We start from the raw sequence: 23,001 nt of genomic DNA on the forward strand, positions 1-23,001 counted from the left end.
CTATGGCCAGGCTGTGGTCACTGAGTCTGTACATGGTTAAAGTCTTTCTCAGTTTCTCATCAGTCACGGTGGTCAGGTACTCTGCCAGCGTGTACTGTCTGCTTAGATCTGAATATTATTAGTTTTTGTGGTGGATGTCCAATAGTTAATGTAATTTTCTTTTTCTTTAGCTATAATTTGGTTGGTCCAGATTGTGTGGGGGCGGTCCTGAGGCCTGGTGCTGTTAGAGGAGGTGAGCCTCAGGACCAGCTGGCTGAGGGGACTCCTCTCTATCTGCTCCTCTTGGAGATGGAGAGCTTTGTAGTGGTAGGAGTTTGGGTCACTAGCTTTTAGGTTTTTGTAGAATTTGATTGCTCTTTTTTTATCGTAAATAGAAGAGGAAATTGGCCGACTTAAGCTCTGCATCCATTGTTGGGGGTGTTTCGATCGGGTGTTTGTCCCATTTTTCAAAGTCTTGGTTTACAAGAGGACCCCACACTTCACTACCATAAAGTAGGATTGGTACGATTATAGATTTAAATATTTTCAGCCAGATTCTAACAGGTATATCAATGTTTGAAGACATTTTCTTTATAGCGTAGAAAGCCCTTCTTCCTTTGTCTCTGAGATCATCAACGGCCAGATTGAAATTCCCTGTAGAAGTAATTTTTAGTCCTAAATATGTGTGTGTGTGTGTGCGTGTGTGCGTGTGTGTGTGTGTGTTCTAGGTCAGTGGAGCCCAGTAAGAACCTATCTGGGGCACCTGGGTCGTTTCTGGAAGACCATAATTCGAGTCTTTTCCAGATTGACTGTCAGTGCCCAGGTCTGACAGAAGGTTTGCAGATGATCCAGTTGTTGTTGTAATGCCTCTTTAGATGGAGCGAGCAGTATCACATCATCTGCAAAAAGAAGACATTTAATTTCTGTGTCAGACAGGGTGACACCAGGGATCTGTGACTCTTCCAGGGATTTGGCCAGTTCATCAATATAAATGTTAAACAGGGTGGGGCTCAGACTGCAGCCCTGCTTCACTACTCTACTTTGGGGGAAGAAGTCCGTTTCCATGTTGCCAATTTTCACAGCACATTTATTAATTGTGTACATTGTTTTAATGATATTGTAGGTTTTCCCCCCGACACCTTTTGTTCTGGTGGACGTGTTCATTAATGAGGGTGTGGGTGGATGTGGTCTGTAGTTCGATGTTGTGGTGTAAAACCAATCTGACTCTTGCTCAGGACATTGTGCTCACTGAGGAAGTTTTGCAGTTGGCTGTTTAAGATGCTGCAGAATAACTTCCCCAGGTTGCTGCTGACACATATGCCTCTGTAACTGTTTGGATCCAATTTATTTCCCTTTTTAAAGATTGGTGTGATGATTCCTTTGCTCCAGATTTCAGGGAAATGTCCAATGTTCAGAACCAGGTTGAATCATTTTAATATGGCGATGTTGAATTTATTAAACTAAATTTCAGCATTTCATTTAAAATACCTTCGGGGCCACTGGCCTTCCCTGGTTGTAGGGCCTGGATTCTAGCCTGCAGCTCCTCTTCAGTAATTTGGTAGTCTAAAGGGTTAAATGTCTGCATTCTGTATCAAACCACTTTTCACTGGTTAACCTTTTTGATCTATGGTGTTGACATTTTTTCAGGTTGGATGAAAAATAATGCATTGTCAAATATGTTGTTCAGACTCTGTAAAGCCTGATTCAGGCCGTTGTCACTCAGTGCGTTTACATGCACAGCTTAGTCAGATTACAGCCATAGTTCGACTCTGCTCCTCAATCGGACAACCGCAATTGTCCGAGTATACATGCCGGTGAGAAAATCGGATTACTGGCCGAAAGCATGTCATACACCGGTACGCTAGGTGGCGCTGTACCCATTTCAACTAGTGTTAACGGCGCACCTCCGGCTGACCTCATTACGTCACCAGCTGCCTCGGCATTCAAGAAAGATGGCGTACGAAGAGCGAGACGAAGCTACATCTTTGTACACTTCGTATATGGTTTACATGATAATTACACAAACTACGTGCACTCTGGCGCTCTTTCTTGCGGTGATTTCGGAGGAAAGAGGCCGCCGCCGCCGTCCGTCTACTTCCGGCTCACGGCCCCGGGGAAAAATCTCGCGCCTGCGCAGAACGCAAAATCCGATCCGATCCGCTGGAAACGTATACATGCAGGAGTAATGCGACTTTCAATCGAATAATCTACGTAGTGTAATTCGGCTATGAGAAATCCGATCCGGTCCGATTTTAGTCAGACAAAGGTGTATACATGCATCTTAAAGATCCGGTCATAGTCAGACTAACACAGTAATTCGGTTTTCTTGAGTGTCATGTAAACGCACTGACTGTGGGGATATGAGGTGGAAAGAAAGTGGTCTAATTGAGATTGAATTGTTTGATGTCTGATTGCTTTCTGGTTCAAATTCAACTATATGCATTGCAAGTCTATTATTAAAGCATTTCAACACAAGGTTATTATTAAAGCATTTCAACACAAGGTTATTATTAAAGCATTTCAACACAAGGTTATTATTAAAGCATTTCAACACTTTTCAACCTTAAAAACCCCATTAGATTTGTTTTCTTTTCCGCTTTTCCGTGAGGGTTGCGGGATGTTGCCGCTTTTTATCCCCCTGTGGAGTTGCGGGGCTTACTGGGGCCAAATCCAGTTCTACTCATGGGCGAAGGCCAGGGTACACCCTGAGTGAGTCTCCAGCTCATTGCAGGACCCTTCCTGATGGCAGTGGCTGCCCCACAGGGTGACAACATCAGGAGCAATTCTGGGGTTCAGTATCTTGCTCGAGGATACAGGGGAGTCGGGGATTCGAACCAGCGACCTTCCGATCACTGATCCACCACTACCACCTCTACCCACTGAGCTACAGCGCCCCCCATGAGATTGAACTAAAAAACCCCCAACAAAACAGACCATTATTAAATAAGTCATTTATTAAATATTCAAAAGCAATTACACTTTTGTACTTTTTTTCTTTTTCTTTAGCACACACCTTTTCATCTTGTAAGGTTTCCTGCCTGGCTTTGGTGGAGAATTATCTATTTGTCCTGAAACTCCAGGGGACGCAAACATGACAAATGTCCTTCAGAAATAGGACCACAGTTCAACAGAACAAACATCTTAATGAATTATCTGGCTACCTTTGCCCTGAAAATCCAGGGGACACAAACATTACACATAGGACCCCAGTTCAACATGAACTGAACATAAGAGCATTGTAGCTTTAAGGATTCAACTCATTTGTCCTTATAACTCTTTGCCTTTTCTTTTCTTGGTACCCCACCACTCCTCTCAGGTGCGTAATGCAGCCACTTCTGCAGTGCATTTCTGTACTGCAATTCTGTCAACTTGCGGTCAAATTGCAAATTTTCAACCCTATCTTTATATAGTTGATCCAAACTAATACTCGTGAAACAATGGCACAGTTTATGTCTACTCTGTGTCTCAGAATATATTTATTCAAAAATTACAAAAAATGATGTTGCGATAGATAGATAGATAGATAGATAGATAGATAGATAGATATACTTTATTGATCCCAAGCTGGGAAATTACGGTGTAGCAGCAGCATTACACAGAGACAAGAACAATACAATGAAATAAGAGGAACACCTAGACATATTAAATAGCAATAGAAACAAAAAAGTAATATATACAAAATAATGTACAAAATGTAAAAATGTACAGAATGTAAGAAATGTACAAGAAATATTTACAAATGTAAATGTACAATTAGTATTTACAAATGTATAAATAGGCAGAGTGACTGTAGTGCAAGATAAAATATAAGGTGCGGTGAAATGAGTGTGTAAAAACCACAGTGCACAGACAATATGTGTAATGACCAGAGTTTTAGCTGTTATTATTGTACAGTGTGATGGCGTGTGGCAGGAAAGATTTCTATATACTGTAGATGGAGACAACAACCCAAAAGGGGTTTCCGGATTGAAAGGTATAGTTACATATAGGGGTTCCCGGTACAAATGGGTTAAAAATCCATATAAAATGCAATGTTTACAATGTTATATGATACAGTATGAAGGCCCATAGCCTCATACTAAGGATGCCCACATTGATTGGCCATCGAATGGCATCATTTGAGATTGGTTGGCATGTCTGGTGTTAAAAACTTTAGACTTTAGACACAATAAGAGTGGCTGAGGGCATCACATAGCCATATGTAGCCTATTTGTCTACTTACCATAATTACAGAGGTCTGTTGACTCTACCTCTGCCAAGAAGTTTCCACAAAAGCCTAAAAGTAGAGAACACAAAACATAGACTATGATTGCGATAACTCAGACAAAGCACATTTAAAATCTGTCCACCCTGAGGTAGTAATGTGAAGTGGTTCACTTATCATTATTAGGCTGGTCAAATGACTGAACATCCTCCGATTAGCTTCCTCCAGAGGCTAAAAGAAGGGAAGACAGGAATAGAGCTGTAACTTTTCAAAACATATCACATGACTGATATGTTCGCATGTATTGACAGAGGAACTAAATGCTTGTAAATTAAAGCTCAGATGCAATTACATTTTGTATCTGCCATTGTAATAAGCAATGACATACCACTGCTTGTAGAGAGGGATACTGGTTGGATTCTGGCAGCACTGTATTGACAAATAAGTAGAATTATACATGGCAATACTTAAAGTAGTTGTAGCAGTTAGTAGGGATGGGTGATATGGACAAAAAAATGTATCACAATAATTTCTGGCATTTATCCCGGTAACGATAAAAGTGACGATAAAAAATATAAATTCACCTGTACTGTAAAACTGTAATGACTCAAAATAAACAAGTTTGAAATGTGAGAACAGATTCAACATTTATTCAAACTCTAAGGCACAAACAGCGGCAGTTAGCTTATAAAATCCCTATATCACTATAACATCAATGTATGGATCATTCGCCTGAATCCTTCCTTCTCCACAGTTTGGAGTGGCAACATGTCTTTAGCCAGGCAAAACGCCACTGTCTCCATTAATTCTTTCCGTTTGCTTTGCTTATCATATGGTATGGAATGAGCAAATGCATCGCCAATTTTTGTCTGGCTAAGAGTTTTCTTGCCGGAGGATTTGGCTGAAGTTGACGCTGTTGTTTTTGCTGCATCCGTGCGCATTTTCTGGCTCTCGTCATATTCTGGTTTGTGCTGGTGTTTGAGGTGGTGGAACAAATTGGTGGTGTTACCACCCTTTGCAATCACCGTTTTTTTTACAAACTCTGCATATAACAGAGTTTTGCTCCATGTCAGACTTATCGTAACCAAATCAGTTCCAGATAATCGAGCTGGAGCCTCGTTTAGCAACGAGCTCCTTGCTCTCAGCTCTGCCTTCCGCCATGTTTGTTATTGTTCTTCACGTGAGCCAAGAGATCAGGTCCGCAGGCAGGTGGCAGGTGCCTGTCACGTGAGTTGGGCTCTGAGTACGTGGTTGCATACAACGTCATCAAACGAGAGTAAATCTGAATACAATAAAGTTGAAAAAAAACGTCATCAACCGGAATTTATCGTTATTACCGCGAGATGACAAATTCTTACGGTGGGGAAATTTTTTGACGGTATATCGCAAACAGTAAATTATAGCCCATTCCTAGTGGCGCTTTAGCGAACAAAATGTGCAGCAGAGGTGGGCATGTCCTATGTCAGAAAACCCAGCTCGATTCAGGGAACATATGGACATAAGGTTTGCAAATGTGTTATTCAAAATGTAGAAGTTGCATGCAATAACGCGATGGCATCCATTATAGCGCCACCTAGTGGAGTATAAGTGCAATTTTTGGTATGGAAGAACTGTGTCCTATTCTATATACCATATAAATTTCAAAGCTCTCAGCCTAATAGTTTGGCTGAAATTAATGTTTGTTGTTTATGTTGTAATAAGCCACGCCCACATTGAGCAGTCATGACCACCTTCAAGATATGGCCTCAGGATTGGCCCTACATCATACCGACCAAATTTCGTAAGAATCGGTGTAGCTGTTCAAGAGATAAACTCCCCATATTTTAAGCGCCCCCTAGTGGCCAAAAATTCGCCAAATTAGGCTCATCCCTTCCCAGTGTCATGGCAACAAAGGATCTCAAATTTGGTGTTAATAGCATTTAGTTTGACTGAGATATCAAACAGCTTACATGTTTATAGCTAGCTACAGAAATTTGTTCGTGAATAATTTGCACATTTTTTGACCGAGCAAAATTATTTTGATAATTTTAAATCAGATCGAGCTGAAGAGTGTACGTGCCAAGTTTCACGCAGATCGGACAAAATCCCAAGGAGGAGTTCGAAAAAGTAGGTTTTACAGTTTTTGCGATTTTGCGAATATACTTTCCAACCGGAAGTGGGCGTGGGCGTGGCCAATCGCAGCTCCATTCAGGGAATCTGGGGATACAAGGTTTTTGAATGCACGACATACGGTTTGGGAGTTATAGGCAAAAACGTGTTGGCCTAGGTTATAGCGCCCCCTGCAGGCGGATATATGTAGTTTTTTGTGTCTGAGATATTCGCAGGAGTCTGGACCAACCCTCCAAATTGCACCGCCCTCCCTTACACGGTTTAGCCTGCAGCACCACTTTTAGCCGGAGAAAAATTAAAATTAAAATCTTTACAATTACAATAGCAGGGTTCTCCCCAGACGGTGGAACAACGGCGCTGCGCCGCTATACGGCTAGGTCAGCGCCGCTATACTCAACAATGTTAGCTGCTTTATAGCGGGTGTTTGTGGGCTGCCGCGGTTGACGGTGACGAGCGCACCGCACCCCCCTTGGTCTGATAGTTTGGGGAAGTCTGGGGCTGTACATGTGATTTTAATGTATATCTGGGTTCTGATGTCTGTTTATGTGTCACAGTGCAGCAGGAAGTGCTGCTCTGTCTCCACCTGTGTGGACAGAACTGACACAGCCGGTCCTCTCTGGGCAGCCAGGTATGTCTGTGTCTGCCGCTTTCTAAGGCCAGACTATGGTCGCTGAGTCTGTACATAGTCAACGTTTTCCTCAGTCTTGGGTCAGTTACAGAGCTCAGATAATCTGCCATGGAGTATTGTCTGTTTAGGGCCAAAGCCAGACAGCTCTGCATCCGTTATTGGGGTTGTTCCTGTGAACTTTGAGGATGCTTTTGCAGATCTCAGTGTGCAAGCTTTCGATTGGGTGTTTGTCCCATTTTTCGAAGTCTTGGTTCATGAGAGGGCCCCACACTTCACTACCATATTGGTTCAATTATCGATTGAAATATTTTTATCCATATTTTGGTATGTCTATGTTTGAAGACTTTTTTATAGTCCAGAAAGCTCTTCTGCCTTTTTCTCATAGATCCTTAATGGCCAGATTGAAAATTCCAGTCGATGTGATATTTAGTCCTAGATATGTGTAGCTGTAAGTGTTTTATATGTCTGTAGAGTCCAGGTGGAACCTGTGGGGATTTTTCTGACTCTTAGGTCGTTTCTGGAAGACCATGACTTCTGTCTTTTCCAGGTTAACGGTCAGGGCCCAGGTCTGACAGAGCTTTTGCAGGTGATCTAGTTGCTTTTGTAAAGCCTTCTTTGATGGAGGGAGCAGTATTAGGTCATCTGCAAACATAACACGGATTTACAAACAGCTTTTCAAAATAAAATGGACCCTTTCAAAATAAAATTAACAGGTACAGAAACCCTTGCAGAAATTATTTAGACCCACAAATAATAATAAAATTATTTAAGTAAGAAAAATCTTGACAACTTGACCTGGACGAGCCGGTATGTCGCATTTGTTGTAAAACAGTAGCAACTAAAAGCGGCAATAAAACAAACATGTATCTGCACCAAAAGCGTAATCATCCGATGCATTTTTCCCAGCTGGGAAAAAAAACTGGGGCGTTTAGTCGACAAACAAAATACGAACAGGACAGTGCAGAATGGTGCGCACTCACAGACAGTGTAGTTCGCGACATCGCTAAAGAGATGCAGCCCTTTAATTAGTCTCCCCAGGAATATGCAGAGAAAAAGTTTAAATTCTGCTGAGAGCAATTCTTGATTCTGCGGCTTGAAAGTTAAAATTCCGCAAACATTAAAAAAAACATACTTTTTTAATGTAATAATGAATTAAATATTCTCTTATGAAATTAATTGCAATACCAGAACACTGTAAAACATTGTCAAACCTACTATTACTGGTTTTAAAATAATCAACATCAACATTTTCTTTGTCCCTGTTGGGCAGATTTATTTGCAACATAAAAAGTGCAAAACTTAAACTATGGGTGAAGGTTTAGGAACAGAAAGTGCCTACTACATACTGCAGAAAGTAAATGTAAACATTCAGTTACAGCAATGAAATGCTGACATAAAATCTGCAAACAAGTTCAAATTCTAAACAAAATATTTATTTTGCAAACGTTTCCCGCGTCCACTGGATGCAGTGGGTAGTGTACTTCTACTGTGAGTCTAGAGCCCAGACTATCTGACAGCGACATCTAGCGGCTGGAATGAAAACTACATGCAAAATGTGATATTCCGCGGAAGGTCTTTGAATCCGCGGAGGGCGGAGAAATCTGCGGTTATTTCCGCAATTGCGGGTTCCTGGGGGGACTATTTAATAACGTCGAAAAGCCAGCATTTCGACAAATGCTGCAAACATTTGACAGCCAATACAATTTGCCTGTCACAAACGGCAATTCCACAACTGTACAGCATGAAAGACGACATACTAAAAGGTAAGGGTTATTGTTTTTGGTTGTGTTTTAATTAAAGTGCAATTTTTAGTTACAGAGACTGAGAGTCCTTTTTATTTATTGTTTCTGGTTGTTTTGTTTATTTATTTTGGATATCTAAATTGTCTTCTTCCCATTCCAATTCCAATTTTTTTCAATATTCTTTAGAAATAAAATTTTATTGATCTTTGAAAGGGTGTAATTGCATTATTATGCCAGTATCATTATCTCTCTATAAAAGCAAGGAATCTCTGTCTTTCTGTTTGTCTGTGTGTGTGTGTGTGTGTGTGTGTGTGTGTGCCTCAAATATCTCTGCGGATCACGATCAGACTGACCTGAGACTTACAATATGGCTGCTGCTTGGTTTAAGGGTGTGCCACGTCAGATTTGTTTGGACTGCAATGATACCGTTAATAAATTATTTCATAAATGTTTTACGAATTTCGCTAGCATTGTCAACCGTAGCCACCATAGTCACGTGCGCACCAGAGCCAATCACTGACCAGCCCGACTCTACAACACACCTTAGAAACAAGCAGATTTATACCTGCAGCAGCGCGAGCTGGACCGGGATATTGTCAGCGGTTCGGTCCCGTTCTGTTCTGTGCATCTAAACTGACTGTTGTGGATTAATGAGACTAAACAAGGCCTGGCCAAGTCTGTTCGGGTCTGAGGAGATCCGGATACGCAAGGACAACAAACTGGAATAGGAATCTGTGGATGTTCGTGTGTAGCTAGCTGGTAGCCCACCCCCACCTCCTGAGGCACGTCCAAAACCGGACTTAAGGCCGCCACGCTTTTTCACGAACATTCCCGTCACGTTTGCGTTGTGTCTGGTGCAGGAAGAAACGGTTAAAACGGGCTTTTGCCACGAACGTATTTGTGGTTTTCACAGTAAAAATTCTAACTTTTTCCAACCTCGGATTTTAGTTGTTTTGTGATTTTAGGTCCATTGTGTTAATACAGTATGTCAAAATGGAAAAAAAACAACTGTACAGTCACGCATGTGAGGTTGTGCTGAAAATAATGACACCAAACAAGGCAAGGTAAATAGTTTTTAGCAACGGCAAATTATATCCCTGACGGGTTAGGGTTAGGGCTCAAACACAGCCGCATTTGGCCATCCATGAAATAGCTACTTAACCTCCCACTTTTCTATAGGAATACATGCTTTCTATGGGCAATGCACTAGTATTAGTTGAAAGAGTGCCTCAAAACGACAATATTATCGCTTATCGCAATAATTTATGGGAAAACTTATCGTCCAGCAAAATTTGTTATGTTATTTGTTAACATGGCAGATTTGTCTCTTTATGTTTTCTTCACTGTGACTTGATGTGTGCCTTTATGGCTGTAGGGAGCTTCTATTCCTGTTGAGAAACAGAATCACAACTTACAGTTTCTTATCAGAATTCCAGTTTTGACCAAGAAAAATCCTCCTGTCTCATCAGAACCTTTCTGCAGGCAGGGAAACACGTCTGTGTTGAGTATCCCATGACCATCAACTACAGGGCTGCCGTGGAGCTCTGGGATATTGCCCAGCAAAAAGGTGATACTCATTTATAACAGTGTGTAAGTACAGATATGTGTGCTCCATGTGGAGGTAAGGGAAGTGCTGTCAAATCCATGGGAGGGTTCAGTGCAATAACACATCTCCAAAGTAGTAAGTTGATGAGTTTGTTTCATATGCAGTATAATCAACATCGTTATTTTAATGAACAACATCTTCCACGATGAGAAGATGTCTGGTCTAACCATTCAGGGCTCTGTGTGTGTGTCAGGAGTGATTCTTCATGAAGAACACATTGAGCTGCTAACAGAAGACTTCAAAGAACTGAAGAGACAGGTAGAGGGAAAGCTGCTGCAGGAAGGTACTCTTCATTTTACTGGTAAGAGACAGGAGTGTGTGTCTGAAGAATACTTCTGAGGTGTAAGGTGTTATCAAGTGTCCTGCTGTCCATTGTGCTGCGAGCTGTCTTACTCTGTGTCTCAGCAGTGCACATGTGTGACATAAATGCTCACGCCACACTGAAGCACTGGTCCACACCGCTTTTATCTGGTCCAAACATTTCAATAGTGCAGAGCAGCAAAAAACAGTCAAACCTATAATTAGCATTTTTACACCTCAATCCTATGGCCTCTGATTAAGTTTGAGACAGAGGAGAAGATGGAGAAAAAGTTGACACAACTTTATTTGTTTAACACTTTTCAAAACATGCACACAATTCAGAATCCATAAATAACTAGCAAAAAGGAAGAACCTGGTCATCAGAAAGAATAAAGTGAAATGATGCTAAAAGTAAAGTAGGAGGGTGTTGTTGGGCATCATTTTCATGTTTACGCATGTATATTCTAAAAAATACACTTGAAGCGTGAGTAAAGCTTCTAGGTGGTGTTAACCATTGTGACAGCTGCATGGATTCAAATGATAGTGAATCTGTTGTATGAGATGTGTGAGTGAAAACGTTCGAGACACACGGTTAATGTACAGTCACATTAATGCCAGTCTGATCTGGAAAGTTGTCCTAAGTGTGCCTCTCCTGTAATTTGTTCAAGGTGGAGCTCTGAAGCCAGGATTTGGTTTCCCAGCATTTAGTGGTATTGCTCGTCTCACCTGGTTGGTTGAGTTGTTCGGTGAGCTGTCAGCAGCAGCAGCAACAATGGAGGAGGACTCTGTTAACAACTACAGCAAGATGACTGCAAAGCTGGTCACCCGTGACAACAGGTGAGAGAGGATAAATAGTATTTGTCTGCACAATATTACAAAAGTCTGAGGCCAAAATACTTTTGCATTTGTTTCTGATGTTATCCTATTTTATGATAATTTCAACAGTTTAAGTGAAAACTGTCCACGAATGTCAAATATCCCAACATTCAGTTTGTCCTCCTTCATGCATTGAGCTGCATAGACTCCACGAGTTATTGTAAAACCTGTTGACTCATGTTAGCCAGCATGATCTGACAGTGTTCACAAAGCCTTTTGTGATGTCACAGACTGCTGAGCCTTCTGAGTCTTCACGTGTCCCCATTAATGTTGAATGGAGTTGAGGTCAGGTGACTGGAGGACAGTCAGGACTTGGTCTTCAGTAGTTGTGTCAAAGCTTTGAGGTGTTTGGGCTCATTATCCTGCTGCAGTATGAATAAAGAGTGGTGCTTCTCCTCAGTCAGTTCTTTGCAGGAGTCTGAAAACAGCCTCAGACATGAATCTTCCAGTTCCATGTTTCAGTGTGGCTTCAAACACTGCGGTGTCATTCTCTCTGCTGTTTGTCTACTTACATACACCCCTCTGTTACTGACACTAATCTGTCACTGGGATTCATCAGTAAACAGACTTTTTTCATCATCCACTGTGAAATTCTGGTATTTCCTCGCCAACTTCAAGTGTTTGTCCTTGTTTCCTCCTGAGAAGTGGTTTAGAAACTGCTGCATATCCTCTGAGACACTACAGGACAGCTTCATCTGACAGGACCACTAGGCCTGTAACGATACACCAAAGTCACGATTCGATTCGTATCTCGATTTCTGACCCACGGTTCGATATACGATTCGATTCAATTCGAATTTTATTAAGGTTAAAAAAAGAAGAGATTTTGGTAGCAAAAATTGGATTATTTATTATAACAACAATATATAACAATAACAATTATAACAATAAATTAAAAACAAAGAACTTATTATTATTATGATCAGCATCAATATCTACTCTATATATTATATTATTATTATTACAAAATATCGCATCTTCTTTTATTCATTAGTGTAACTAAGTATGCCAGACGCTAATGCACCAATAAAAACTGTGATTTGCGCACTGAAAATAATGAATAATAGGCTATACAAGCTCACATAATATTGCATCATGAGGCGTTCTGGGCTTGTAAATATCTTATTGTCGGTGCATGACACCTTCACAGTCTGCAGTGGTGGCTACACAATTAAACACTCAGTGAACGTTTCTCCCTTAGCAACTAATGAAAATACACTCTTAGAGTCCGTTTGGTTTCATTTGTACAACCGACAGTGTTTTTTGATGCCAGCACGTGTCGCAGGTATTGCTAAATGGACGCTGGAAGAGAAGAGTGGATTACCGGTGATAAAATAAACGTATTATGGTGAGCCCTGCTTCTCGCCTACGACGGCCGACACACTGACTCCGCTAAGTGCGCGCGCACATTCTCTTTTCTCAAACAAAATACTGTTAAAAAATAAACAGAACTTAACTCCATTGTGGAGACTATTTAAGTTTAGGAAACAAACTTGCCGGCTGTGCCATAAACCACAAATATGTAAACATTAACCACAAACCTCAAAGTAAGTGAACAAATTAACAACTCTTTTTTAAGAGAGCCAAACTTGTTGCATTGCAGAGCTGATTCAAGACAGTTCCAAATTCTTCTTTAGAAACACCATCATGTCCACATTGTCTGGTGAGAGGCTTGCTCTCTGTGACGTGACTATGTCCCCTGCAGTAGAAAACACTCTCTCACTGGGACCAGATGTGGCTGGGATTCCAAGGTACCTTTTAGCCAATTTAGCTAAACGGGGAAACTGCTTCTGGTTGTCCTTCCACCAGTCAAGTGGATTTGCCTCCACTGAGAGGCTCTGCACTGCTCTGTAATGCTGTACCTCATCCACCACTTGAGACAAAGGCTTGGATGATGATGCCTGGTCCACTGGAAATAACTCTCCAAACAGTTCACTCATTGGTGCTCTTTTGGGTGGAGGAGGACCGTCACTGCTGCAGGAAGCCACCTCTGTTTGCTCCTCTGTCTCCTCCCTGGATGTCTGAGCCTAACAGACAAAACACATAACACAATTGCAGCATATTGTCAGATTAAATTCATTACAATCAAGTTTGAAAATATGAAATCCAGGAAAATAACATGAGTGAAACTGGTTTACAGTTAACCCTAATATCTGAAGGGGGTGCACTTTCTCCAATTTCACACTTGAGATTCATAACTACCAATTATTCAATTATTCATTAAAAAAAATCCCTTAAATGCTAATGTGAACACTTGATGTGCCAGTTTTAACATTTTAGGTGGTAGGTATCCGGTATGAGGGTTAAGCATTATTTTCTGACTATTTTTAATGCTGAATGTAAAAACAGAATATCAAAACTGATTAACACAGCACTTAAAACTATCAAATAGACTTACCTGAACAGTCTCTGAGTCTTCCAGAATACTCTCAGTCAGAGTTTTGAAGATTGCGTCACTGCTGGTGCTCTCATCCAGGAAAGGCATGGATTTGAAGCGGGGGTCCAGTGCAGTGCTCAGATGGAGAAACTGGATCAGTGTGTGATCTGTATCAGGGTACCTGTCCTTGAAGTCATGTGAAATGGCAGTTTTGACCTCTTTCACTGCTGCTGAATCAGAGTCTCAGTGCTTCATGGAGGCCAGGATTCTGTGTTTCAGTGGGATGATCATTGAAACAGTCGGAATCTGATCAGTGCTCATGATGGTCGTCACAGTTTTCAGAGGTTTAAGAACCTGGATCACTGACTCAGCTAGTTTCATGTCATCATCGGAAAGGGTGATGAGATCTTTCAGGTTCTTCTTAACGCTTGTCAGTTAATGCAGAGAAAACAGCAGCCTGCTGCTCCAGGTAGCGTTCCAGCATGTCATGGGACGAGTTCCACCTGGTAACCACATCCTGAATCAGCTTGTGTGAGGGCAGCTGGAGCAGCTCCTGTTTCTCCTTCAACACTTCTGCGGCTGTTGTGCTGCGGTGGAAAAACGTGACCAGCTTTCTCACTCTGCCAAGGAGCTGCGACACCTGCTGCACGCCCAGCCCTTTCTGTGCAGCCAGGTGAACAGTGTGCGCAAAGCATCGCACATGCGGTTTAAATCCGGCCACTTCCACAGCATTAGTGATATTTTTAGCATTGTCAGTTGTCACAGGAATGGGGACGTTTGACTTGCTGATTTTCCACTCTGCCACGGCCGCTCGGCTGTGTGGCTCTCGTACACTGCGCGTGTTTGGAGGACCGGGTTCGCAATTTGCCAATTCTCCGTGATAAAGTGTGCAGTTACCGTCATGTAGCTTTGCGTAGCACGGGACGTCCATCCATCAGTGGTGATTGCGATGTATTCAGCAGCACTTATCTCTTTCACAACGTTGCCCTTTGCTTCCTCGAAGAGTTTAGGTAGCACATTTTGGGAGAAATGTGCCCGGCTTGGCAGTGTGTAGCGTGGCTCGAGCACATTAATCATATGCTTAAAGCGAAACTCTCGCCAAAAAGCAACCAAGGCTTTATTTGGGATTGAATATGAGTCAAACCGTCGTGTAAAAGCATAATTACGACGAAAGAGGCACTTTTAAGATTTACCGTAGTTTCGGTTTTGGGCACGTTAATTTTGAACAGGAGTGCATGGGGCAGGACATGCTAGCATCAAAATTGCTATTTTTAGAACACTAAGAAGGCTCGACATAACATGAAACTTTGCTCGTAGCATCACTAGGGTCTCTACTCATGAACAAGAGCACTGAGAACATTGTTTGTGTACACAGAGTTTATGAAAAAGAAGGTTTTTGAACTACTCACGTTAGCTGCTGCGCTCCTGCGCGTCGCCGTCATGCCAGACAAAAAGTGTTGATCCCCGAGTGTGACCTGACAGGCAGGAGAGTAATGGCGAACCGCTCCTCAAGCGTGCCTGTCAGGTCGCACTCGGGGATCAACACTTTTTGTCTGGCATGACGGCAACGCGCAGGAGGTGCAGCAGCTAACGTGAGTAGTTCAAAAACCTTCTTTTTCATAAACTCTGTGTACACAAACAATGTTCTCAATGCTCTTGTTCATGAGTAGAGACCCTGGTGATGCTACGAGCAAAGTTTCATGTTGTGTCGAGCCTTCTTAGTGTTCTAAAAATAGCGATTTTGATGCTAGCATGTCTTGCCCCATGCACTCCCGTTCAAAATTAACATGCCCAAAACCGAAACTACGGTAAATCTTAAAAGTGCCTCTTTCGTCTCAATTATGCTTTTACACGAAGGTTTGACTCGTATTCAATCCCAAATAAAGCCTCGGTTGCTTTTTGGCGAGAGTCTCGCTTTAAACCCCTCATTCTCGACAGCGACATGAAAACTCCAATGTCTCTCGTAATTTTTTGAGCCCGGTCAGAGTTGGCCGGCAACTTCATTTGAAACAAATTTGGCAGAGTGGACTGTCCCTGTGGTGTTTTCATCCGTGCCCCACTTAAAGTAATTTCGGGATGGTGTCTTTGCATGTGCATCAACATCTTCGACGTGTTGCCCGTCAGTTGGGGAAGTTTTTTGAAACACTTACGGCAGATAGTGTGCGTCTTGTGGACAAAGCGATTGCCATCTCTGTTTTCCACCGGGTAGCTGAAGTGCTCCCATAGTGCCGACCTAAATGAACTTGGAGGGTCCGCAATTTCAATTTGAGGGTTACTACTCCTCACGTTGTTTCACTCCTCTCAGGTGACCGTCACCGGAAAACACAGGCTTGATGAAGAAATGTATCTTCAATTTAGGCTTACATTTTCTTAAATTAACTTAAAATAATAATAATATTAATCACATTTAGTTTGGTAGCTACGGAGCCCTGGAGGTGACATGGATGGGGGTTTTTTATCTTGTGAGTGCGACTTACTATCTCGCACGCGCCAGTTACTATCTCGCATGTGCGAGATATTAATTCAAGCGCATTTTGATGTAATTAAACAGTGCAGTCGGTTAAATGCAGGCTTATTATCATGGATCGAGACCATCTCAGAATTTTAATTGATTAATTAATTAATTAAAGTTAATAAAGTGTCTTATTGTTATTGTGTAACGGTAAGAGGTACATGTAACAGGTATTTTGATGATCCACGATGAGTGTCCAGGTGTTTTAATGGCTATTTTAATGGCTATTATGCTAGCCATGATGGAGGAGTTGTAAAGGTAATAGTAGTTTGGTTATAATTAATTTATGAAATAACGTTGCAGCAGTCACAACTGGCAATCAGGACAAACGATTAACAATGGATGCAGGTGCATATAGTATCATATTCATGTGAAAGTTGTGACAGAAAACCTACAATTACTAAAATACCTTCAATTTTCCAAGACATTCTCACACAGACCACATTCTCTCAGTTTTCACAGTAACAATAAACACGTTTGTCTTCTGTTATTATATAAAACAGATACTATTGCTCTTTATACCACAAGGGGGCGCTGTTGTATAAGACAGGTCATAGTTAACAAGCTACACGTAGAGAGGTCAGAGTGCAACAACATGGCGACTATGTACGATACGACGCTGCTACTGAGAACAATGTTACAGTATAAGTTGTTGAAGTAAACGGCACTTGTTCATGATTCCTGCGTCCCATCATTGCTGAGTTAACACCACAACGTTCACTTCATTCAATCATTTGAGCCAGAGTGCCACTGCATCTTACTTACTATCTCGCACGCGCGACTTACCATCTCGCGCGCACAAGATACAGCAAGTCGCACGTGCGTGATAGTAACTGGCACGTGCGACATTTCCTGTCCTGTCCTCTCTCTTGTTGCCATTGACAGTTAACACAGATGTGCTGAAAAGAAACATTAATTAACTTCTGCCTACTTTTAGACCTCTGACATGGATCGAGGAGCGGGGACCGGGCCTCCCCAGGGCCAAGAACATCAGCTTCCTCTTTGACTCGTGCGCTCTGACTCAGATCCCTCCTGCACCCAGAGGGGCTGTGGGCCTCTTCATGCAGGACCTGAACCACTTCTCTGCCAAACTGACAGGACAAGTGAATCCTGAGGAGCTCCACAGAGAGAAAACCAGGATCTTACACTGCCTGGAACTGGCAGAGAAAATACAACAGCTGTGCCAAAGCTAGATAGGACTCTGCAGGTTATGATGATCATAAATCTAAATATGAGTTTATTCTTATTTTTCATCACAATGCCATTAATGTTTTTTTTAGTCGGAGTTGTAAAAAGTTGGCGTGCAGCATTTCATCAACCCAGAGAAAACTGCTGTTTGAAAACTGAGTCACTGAACTAAATAACAGCTCAATAAACATGATCAGCATGTATTCAGATATGTGTGCCTGAAACAACTGGAGTTATCATACAGAGCAGCTCTCCAGCAGCAATACACAGTTGTTTGATAAAGGTAATGTTTTTTCCTCTTTCAATTAGTGTTTTTACCACATAAACGTAAAAACCATACTGGGCAACTCTCGCTGTCTTACTGAAGTCTTCTTTATTTACTCTGCATGTTTAAATACAGGACAGTGAGTTCATATAGGCAGTGTTGGGCAAGTTACTTGTAATTAATTCCGTACTACTAATTAATAACTAATTCTCATTTGAAAGTAATAGATTACTTATTACTGTATAGAGTAATGCGTTGCTGATTAAACTAGCTCTGTGTTACTTTCATCAAATTAACTGCAGGGGTAAAATGAGGTGTTCTGAAACTAATGAGGGTCATATTGTTCCGTTTCAAGTAATCAAACAGAGGCTCCAGTTAAAAGAATCCAATGGGGGCCATATTGCACCCCCTAATGAAGGCCTTCATGCAGTCATGACAAGGACAGACAGACAGAGGATTAATATACAGTTATATATCACTTACATCACTCACCTGACTCAAAGGCAGCTTCCCTGGCTCTGGACAGAGCCCTCACCTCTCCATTCAGCCAGGCCTTCAGGTTGACAAATTATTGGATTGTCTTTGTCATCATCATGTTTGTTTGATTTATGATGTTACTGTTGATGTATATTCAGCACTGATGAGGTGCATCTCCTTTTTTTGCTCTTTAAACAGAATACTTGATATCTACAAAGCCAAGTGATCTTGACATGTGCTTGCTTCATGACTCGACCTTGCACAATTGTCTCTCATTATTAAAGACTCTGCAATGATTTCTTTAGAAACAATAAATGTCTTGCTGATAATTTCTGTCTGAGTTAATATGATTAAGCAGTACATCAGTTCAAGTTAATGGCATGACACCACTCGTATCCATGTGTGAAGAGCTTTCTTGATTGGAATCGTTTGTAGAGCACTACAAAGCCTGATTTTTGTTCATAATTTTCTTAAATTTAAAGTGTAGGGACTCAACTTTTCATGTAGAATGTCGTATTTAAAGGGGTGTTGATAGAGAGAAACGGTATTGCCATCCCATTAAAGTATTTCTCTCAAATATTCAATTAAGCTCTATTTCAGTGGTCACTGTTTTGAAGTTGGTTCACCTCGATGTCTTGTCTATTTGATGTCCGCTGATGTCACCTTTTAAAGATGCTCTAACCGATACCTGAATTTCAACAATGGATCAACTGTCTGTAATGTTAAGGGGGGCACATGGTTATTTTGTTTGTTTGTGGAACCACTTACACTAAGTTATGAGGCTTGAATGAGGGGTCAAAACTCAAACAAATAAAGTGGAAGCTTTTCTTGAGTAAAAATGTTTGGGGGCTACAAAAGGCCCTGGATAATGAGCGAGTGTCCATTGTAGCCATGTGAAATAGTCATGATCAACCAACGTAAGCTGACTGAGCAGGACCACCACCTGGCTTTGGCTTGTGTCCAGACAGGGAGTAAAGAAACTGATGTTGCTCATGAACTCCAAAAGTGGCCCAGAGTGTTGTTAGCAGACCGGTCTCTCTACATCGGAACACTGGTTCAGTGTGTGAAAGGCCTCGTGGTCCAGCCCCACGAGTCACAGACAGGGCAAATGACCAGTATCTGAGGACCTAGGCATTACGCCACCAGGATGCCACTGCAACATAACTCCAGAGAAGTCTGAGAGCTGTCAGAGGAACCAACGTGTCTGACCAGATCATCCAGAACAGGCGTCACAACTACGGGTTGAACTCCAGACGGTCATTGTGCATGACACCCTTGAATGCCAGGCACCTTCAAGCACATCTGCAGTGGGCCAGGCAACATATTGGTTGGACCATCCAGCAGTTCACTGACGAGAACATCACCCTGAATCGGAATGATGGGCAACAGGCGTACGGGTGAGCACTATGCATCCGTAAACATGGCCCAGAGTCGTGGAGCTGGAGGAGATGGTGCAACAGGGGGCCAGACTGATCGACAGAAAAAATGATCTGGTGTTTGTCAATGGAAAAGTCACAGGTCCATCATACCTGCAGGACCTAATCCAGCCGATCATCATCCGCCCAGTAGAACCAGTACGCCGTAAACTTTATAGATGACAATGCATCCCCACATTGTGCTCATGTGGTCAACATGCATCTCCAGCCGGTTAGTGTCCCTTAAGGCCCATTTATACCCTACGGTAAAAACGGATACAGACCCTTTCGTCTCTGCACAGTATTGCAGGTGTGGAGAGACGAGTGCACAGTACAACAGATGAAGTGCTTTTTGATTTAATATTTTTTGTGCTTTCCAGAGTATGGACACACTCCTGGCCAACTTCCTTTTTAGCTGTCTTATGTGTGGCTTCCAACTTAACATGTCGTCGATGATTACTCCCAGTACTTTGTTCTCATGTACCCTTTCAATATTCACTCCGTTTACTTGAATGTTAGTACTGTTGTTGCAGCCTTTTTTCCCATATAGCATGTATTTAGTTTTCTCAAGATTTAGTGATAATTTATTTATATTAAACCACACATGAAGTTTGGCCATTTCGTGATTTACTGTTTCCACAAGTTGGTTCAAGTCAGTCCCAGAACAGAAAATATTTGTATCATCTGCGAATAATATTAATTTCAGAATATTTGACACTTTGCATATATCATTTATATATAGTATAAACAGCTTTGGACCCAGAACTGACCCCTGTGGGACCCCACAGACTATGTATATGTACATATATATGTATATATATATGAGATGTGCGCTGAAATGCAATGCATCTTTGTTGGATTTTGATCAGAGAGATCCAACTTCGCGTTCTTTGACGCTAGTGAGCAGTGTAGGAGTAATTATCTGGGGATGTCTGTTGATTTGTTTTAATGTGGAGAAGTCCAACGAACACGCTAAGTAGGCATTTGTTAACGTACGGACAATTGCTTATTTGGTTGATTGATGCAACTGGTCAAGGTATGAAATTGTGTTTTTTATTCACTGCAACTTCCACATACAATAGTGGGAGCCCGGATGAGAAGCAAAGGAGAATTAGTTTGAGCAAAGAAATCCATATTTCAAAGGCGAAATACCGGTAAAACGGAATCTGACGTGAAATTTGAATATAAACCATGACAGATTTAAAGGTAGTGGATAAATAAAAGCACGATTGGAGTGGTGTGACGAACATCTAACTAAACCACTGATGTAACGGGGTATTTAAATAAATTGGGGAATCTTGGGGTATCCGAAAGCAGTGTAGTTAGACATATATGCAGCAGAGTGAAGATATTTTCTTTCGGAGATTAGAACCGGATCATACATTTTGAATTTGAAACACCTCCTTAGTGCAAATGGTAAACTTGAGATTAAAGGATAAAGTTGTCGTGGGTACCGCAATGTTTTTGTTTTAAGCAGTGGCGTGGCGTGATGAAAATTTCCGAGGAAGCCAAGTGAGACATAACCTCTAAGCTGTGTATGTTTTACGGGGGTGGGGTCAAAAAATCGTATGTTGCAATTTATATGTTGCTATTTCATGTAGTCGGATGAACTATTAGAGCGCCCAGCATCATTTTACCAGGACTTACACACGCTTGTTATCTGACCGACACTTTGAGCACCGACGTGCTCTCTCTCTCTCTCTGTCCCTCAGTCAGTCAGTCACTCATACACGCACACACACACACAGTCCTCACAAACGTCTCATTAATATATGCAACCACCCTCCCAAAAGCACAACCAGCTACTTAATGCACAGCACACATTTGATATTGGAAAGATGCGAATTCATTCACACACTCAATCAGAAGCCGTTAAGTTTTACGTCCACGTCAAACACGACTTGTACGCTCTATGTGAGATACACAAATGCTTTTCACTTTTCAGTTTATATACATAATAATAAATGTAAATGTTCATTATACAGCAACACAACAACCCAGTACCAGTGGCTGTAAACAGCACACCTGACATGTGCATGTGTTCAGACAGCCCGGCCCGTCACAGCCGCTGTCCGTGGTGCTCATTTTCTCCACATAAACAAAACAATAAACAACAACTTCAGGGGACTCACATGCTGCTTAATCAAAGCAAGCAAGACACAATACGGACTATAATCACATCATTATGATGCGCACAGAAAAAAAAAAAGCGTTTTCCTCACCCTATTCGTAGAGGAAGGCCATCCTCCTGTCTCTCATGGTGGCAAAGTGATCGTGACCATGTCGTATAACTTCCCACTGGCTTTTAGGTCCTCCACAACAACAGAGTCAATGGATATCTTGGTCAAGTTTATAAGCCTGTCCTGTCCACATGTGTTCCTCAGTTTTGTTCCTCTTTAGAAAGGAGAATGAGCGCTCTGCTGATGCGCTGGTAGCCGTAATCGTGAGCATACGCTGCAGCAGTTTGAAGACCTCGGTGTCAAACTCCACAAAAGTTTGCACCAACTCCACAAATTGCCCCTGTTTGCGCTGCCAGTGGCCTCACTGTGACCCCTGAACGCTTGCTCTTGGCGCGCAAGGTACAGGGCTGCAACGATGAGTCTCATTAAAATATCCCGGTGTTTCTTCACCTGCTCATTGTGCTTCTTTGTGCTCAGACCTTTTGCCAAATCCAGAGCCTCGTTAATCCAAGCTTGGCGCTAGCAGCTAGCCACTCGGTGCGGACGTAATTCTCCTCATTAAAAGTCCGAAAACTTTTCTTCATCTCAGTATGGAGCTCTAGTTTTGGTGTTGGCCTGCCGTCAGATTTAATTCGGAGTTGCTGCTGTAGAGGCAGTTTAGTAAAATTATTTTTTACTAAATACTCCAAATCTCCACCCTCCATACTTGCGCTTAATATTTTTGCTAGCTTACCAAGTATTGACACAAAACAACAACTTCCGTCATTTCATTCAATGACGTTAACGTACTGTGATTTGATTGGCCTGAAGCCAACGAGTTTGTGGCTTCCCTTAACACTGTCCTGACCAATCACAGGGGAGCAGTGTCGTGCCAAACGCCTCACCTGATTGGTCAATCATTCTTTTTTTTTCACGAAGGGAGGCCAGGCCTCCTCACAGAGAACAGAGTGCAGTACCATGTTTTCAACGCTCATTCACCACGTAACATTTAGAGGGGCGCTGTTTTACACATTATGAAACGCTCAATAATTAATGAAGAGAGACGAGGAGGAGACGACAGACAAAACACAGAAGGATTACGTAAACTGTTAAAAAAAAGTATTTTTATTAAATGACGGTTATATTCTGAAAAAAGTGAGGAAG

General features: G+C 41.9%; 1 protein-coding gene and 1 long non-coding RNA gene across 4 annotated transcripts in view; one reads left to right on the forward strand and one right to left on the reverse strand.

Moving 5' to 3' along the window:
- Nucleotides 1–18,847, forward strand: part of blvra (biliverdin reductase A) — a 38,308-nt gene extending 19,461 nt beyond the window's left edge. For both annotated transcript variants that reach the window (XM_030403364.1, XM_030403363.1), the window contains exons 4-7: nucleotides 10,132–10,229; nucleotides 10,462–10,569; nucleotides 11,237–11,405; nucleotides 17,271–18,847. In XM_030403364.1, the coding sequence (XP_030259224.1) occupies nucleotides 10,132–10,229; nucleotides 10,462–10,569; nucleotides 11,237–11,405; nucleotides 17,271–17,526 (631 nt within the window). In that variant the 3' untranslated portion in view covers nucleotides 17,527–18,847. The remainder of the gene's footprint in view (nucleotides 1–10,131; nucleotides 10,230–10,461; nucleotides 10,570–11,236; nucleotides 11,406–17,270) is intronic.
- LOC115572891 (uncharacterized) overlaps nucleotides 1–22,183 on the reverse strand; it is a 22,827-nt gene extending 644 nt beyond the window's left edge. The window contains exons 1-4 of one of the 2 annotated variants that reach the window (XR_003982177.1): nucleotides 21,901–22,183; nucleotides 4,572–4,612; nucleotides 4,202–4,414; nucleotides 1–878 (exon numbers count right to left, since the gene is read on the reverse strand). The exon at nucleotides 1–878 is cut by the window's left edge and continues 644 nt beyond it. This is a non-coding gene — a long non-coding RNA (uncharacterized LOC115572891). Of the gene's footprint in view, nucleotides 879–3,689; nucleotides 4,415–4,571; nucleotides 4,613–21,900 lie in introns of those variants that run through there. The other variant, XR_003982176.1, reaches the window with a different exon arrangement.
- Nucleotides 22,184–23,001: the final 818 nt, after the last annotated feature.

This window comes from Sparus aurata, chromosome 21 (genome assembly GCF_900880675.1).
Source record: "Sparus aurata chromosome 21, fSpaAur1.1, whole genome shotgun sequence".
NCBI lineage: Eukaryota > Metazoa > Chordata > Actinopteri > Spariformes > Sparidae > Sparus > Sparus aurata.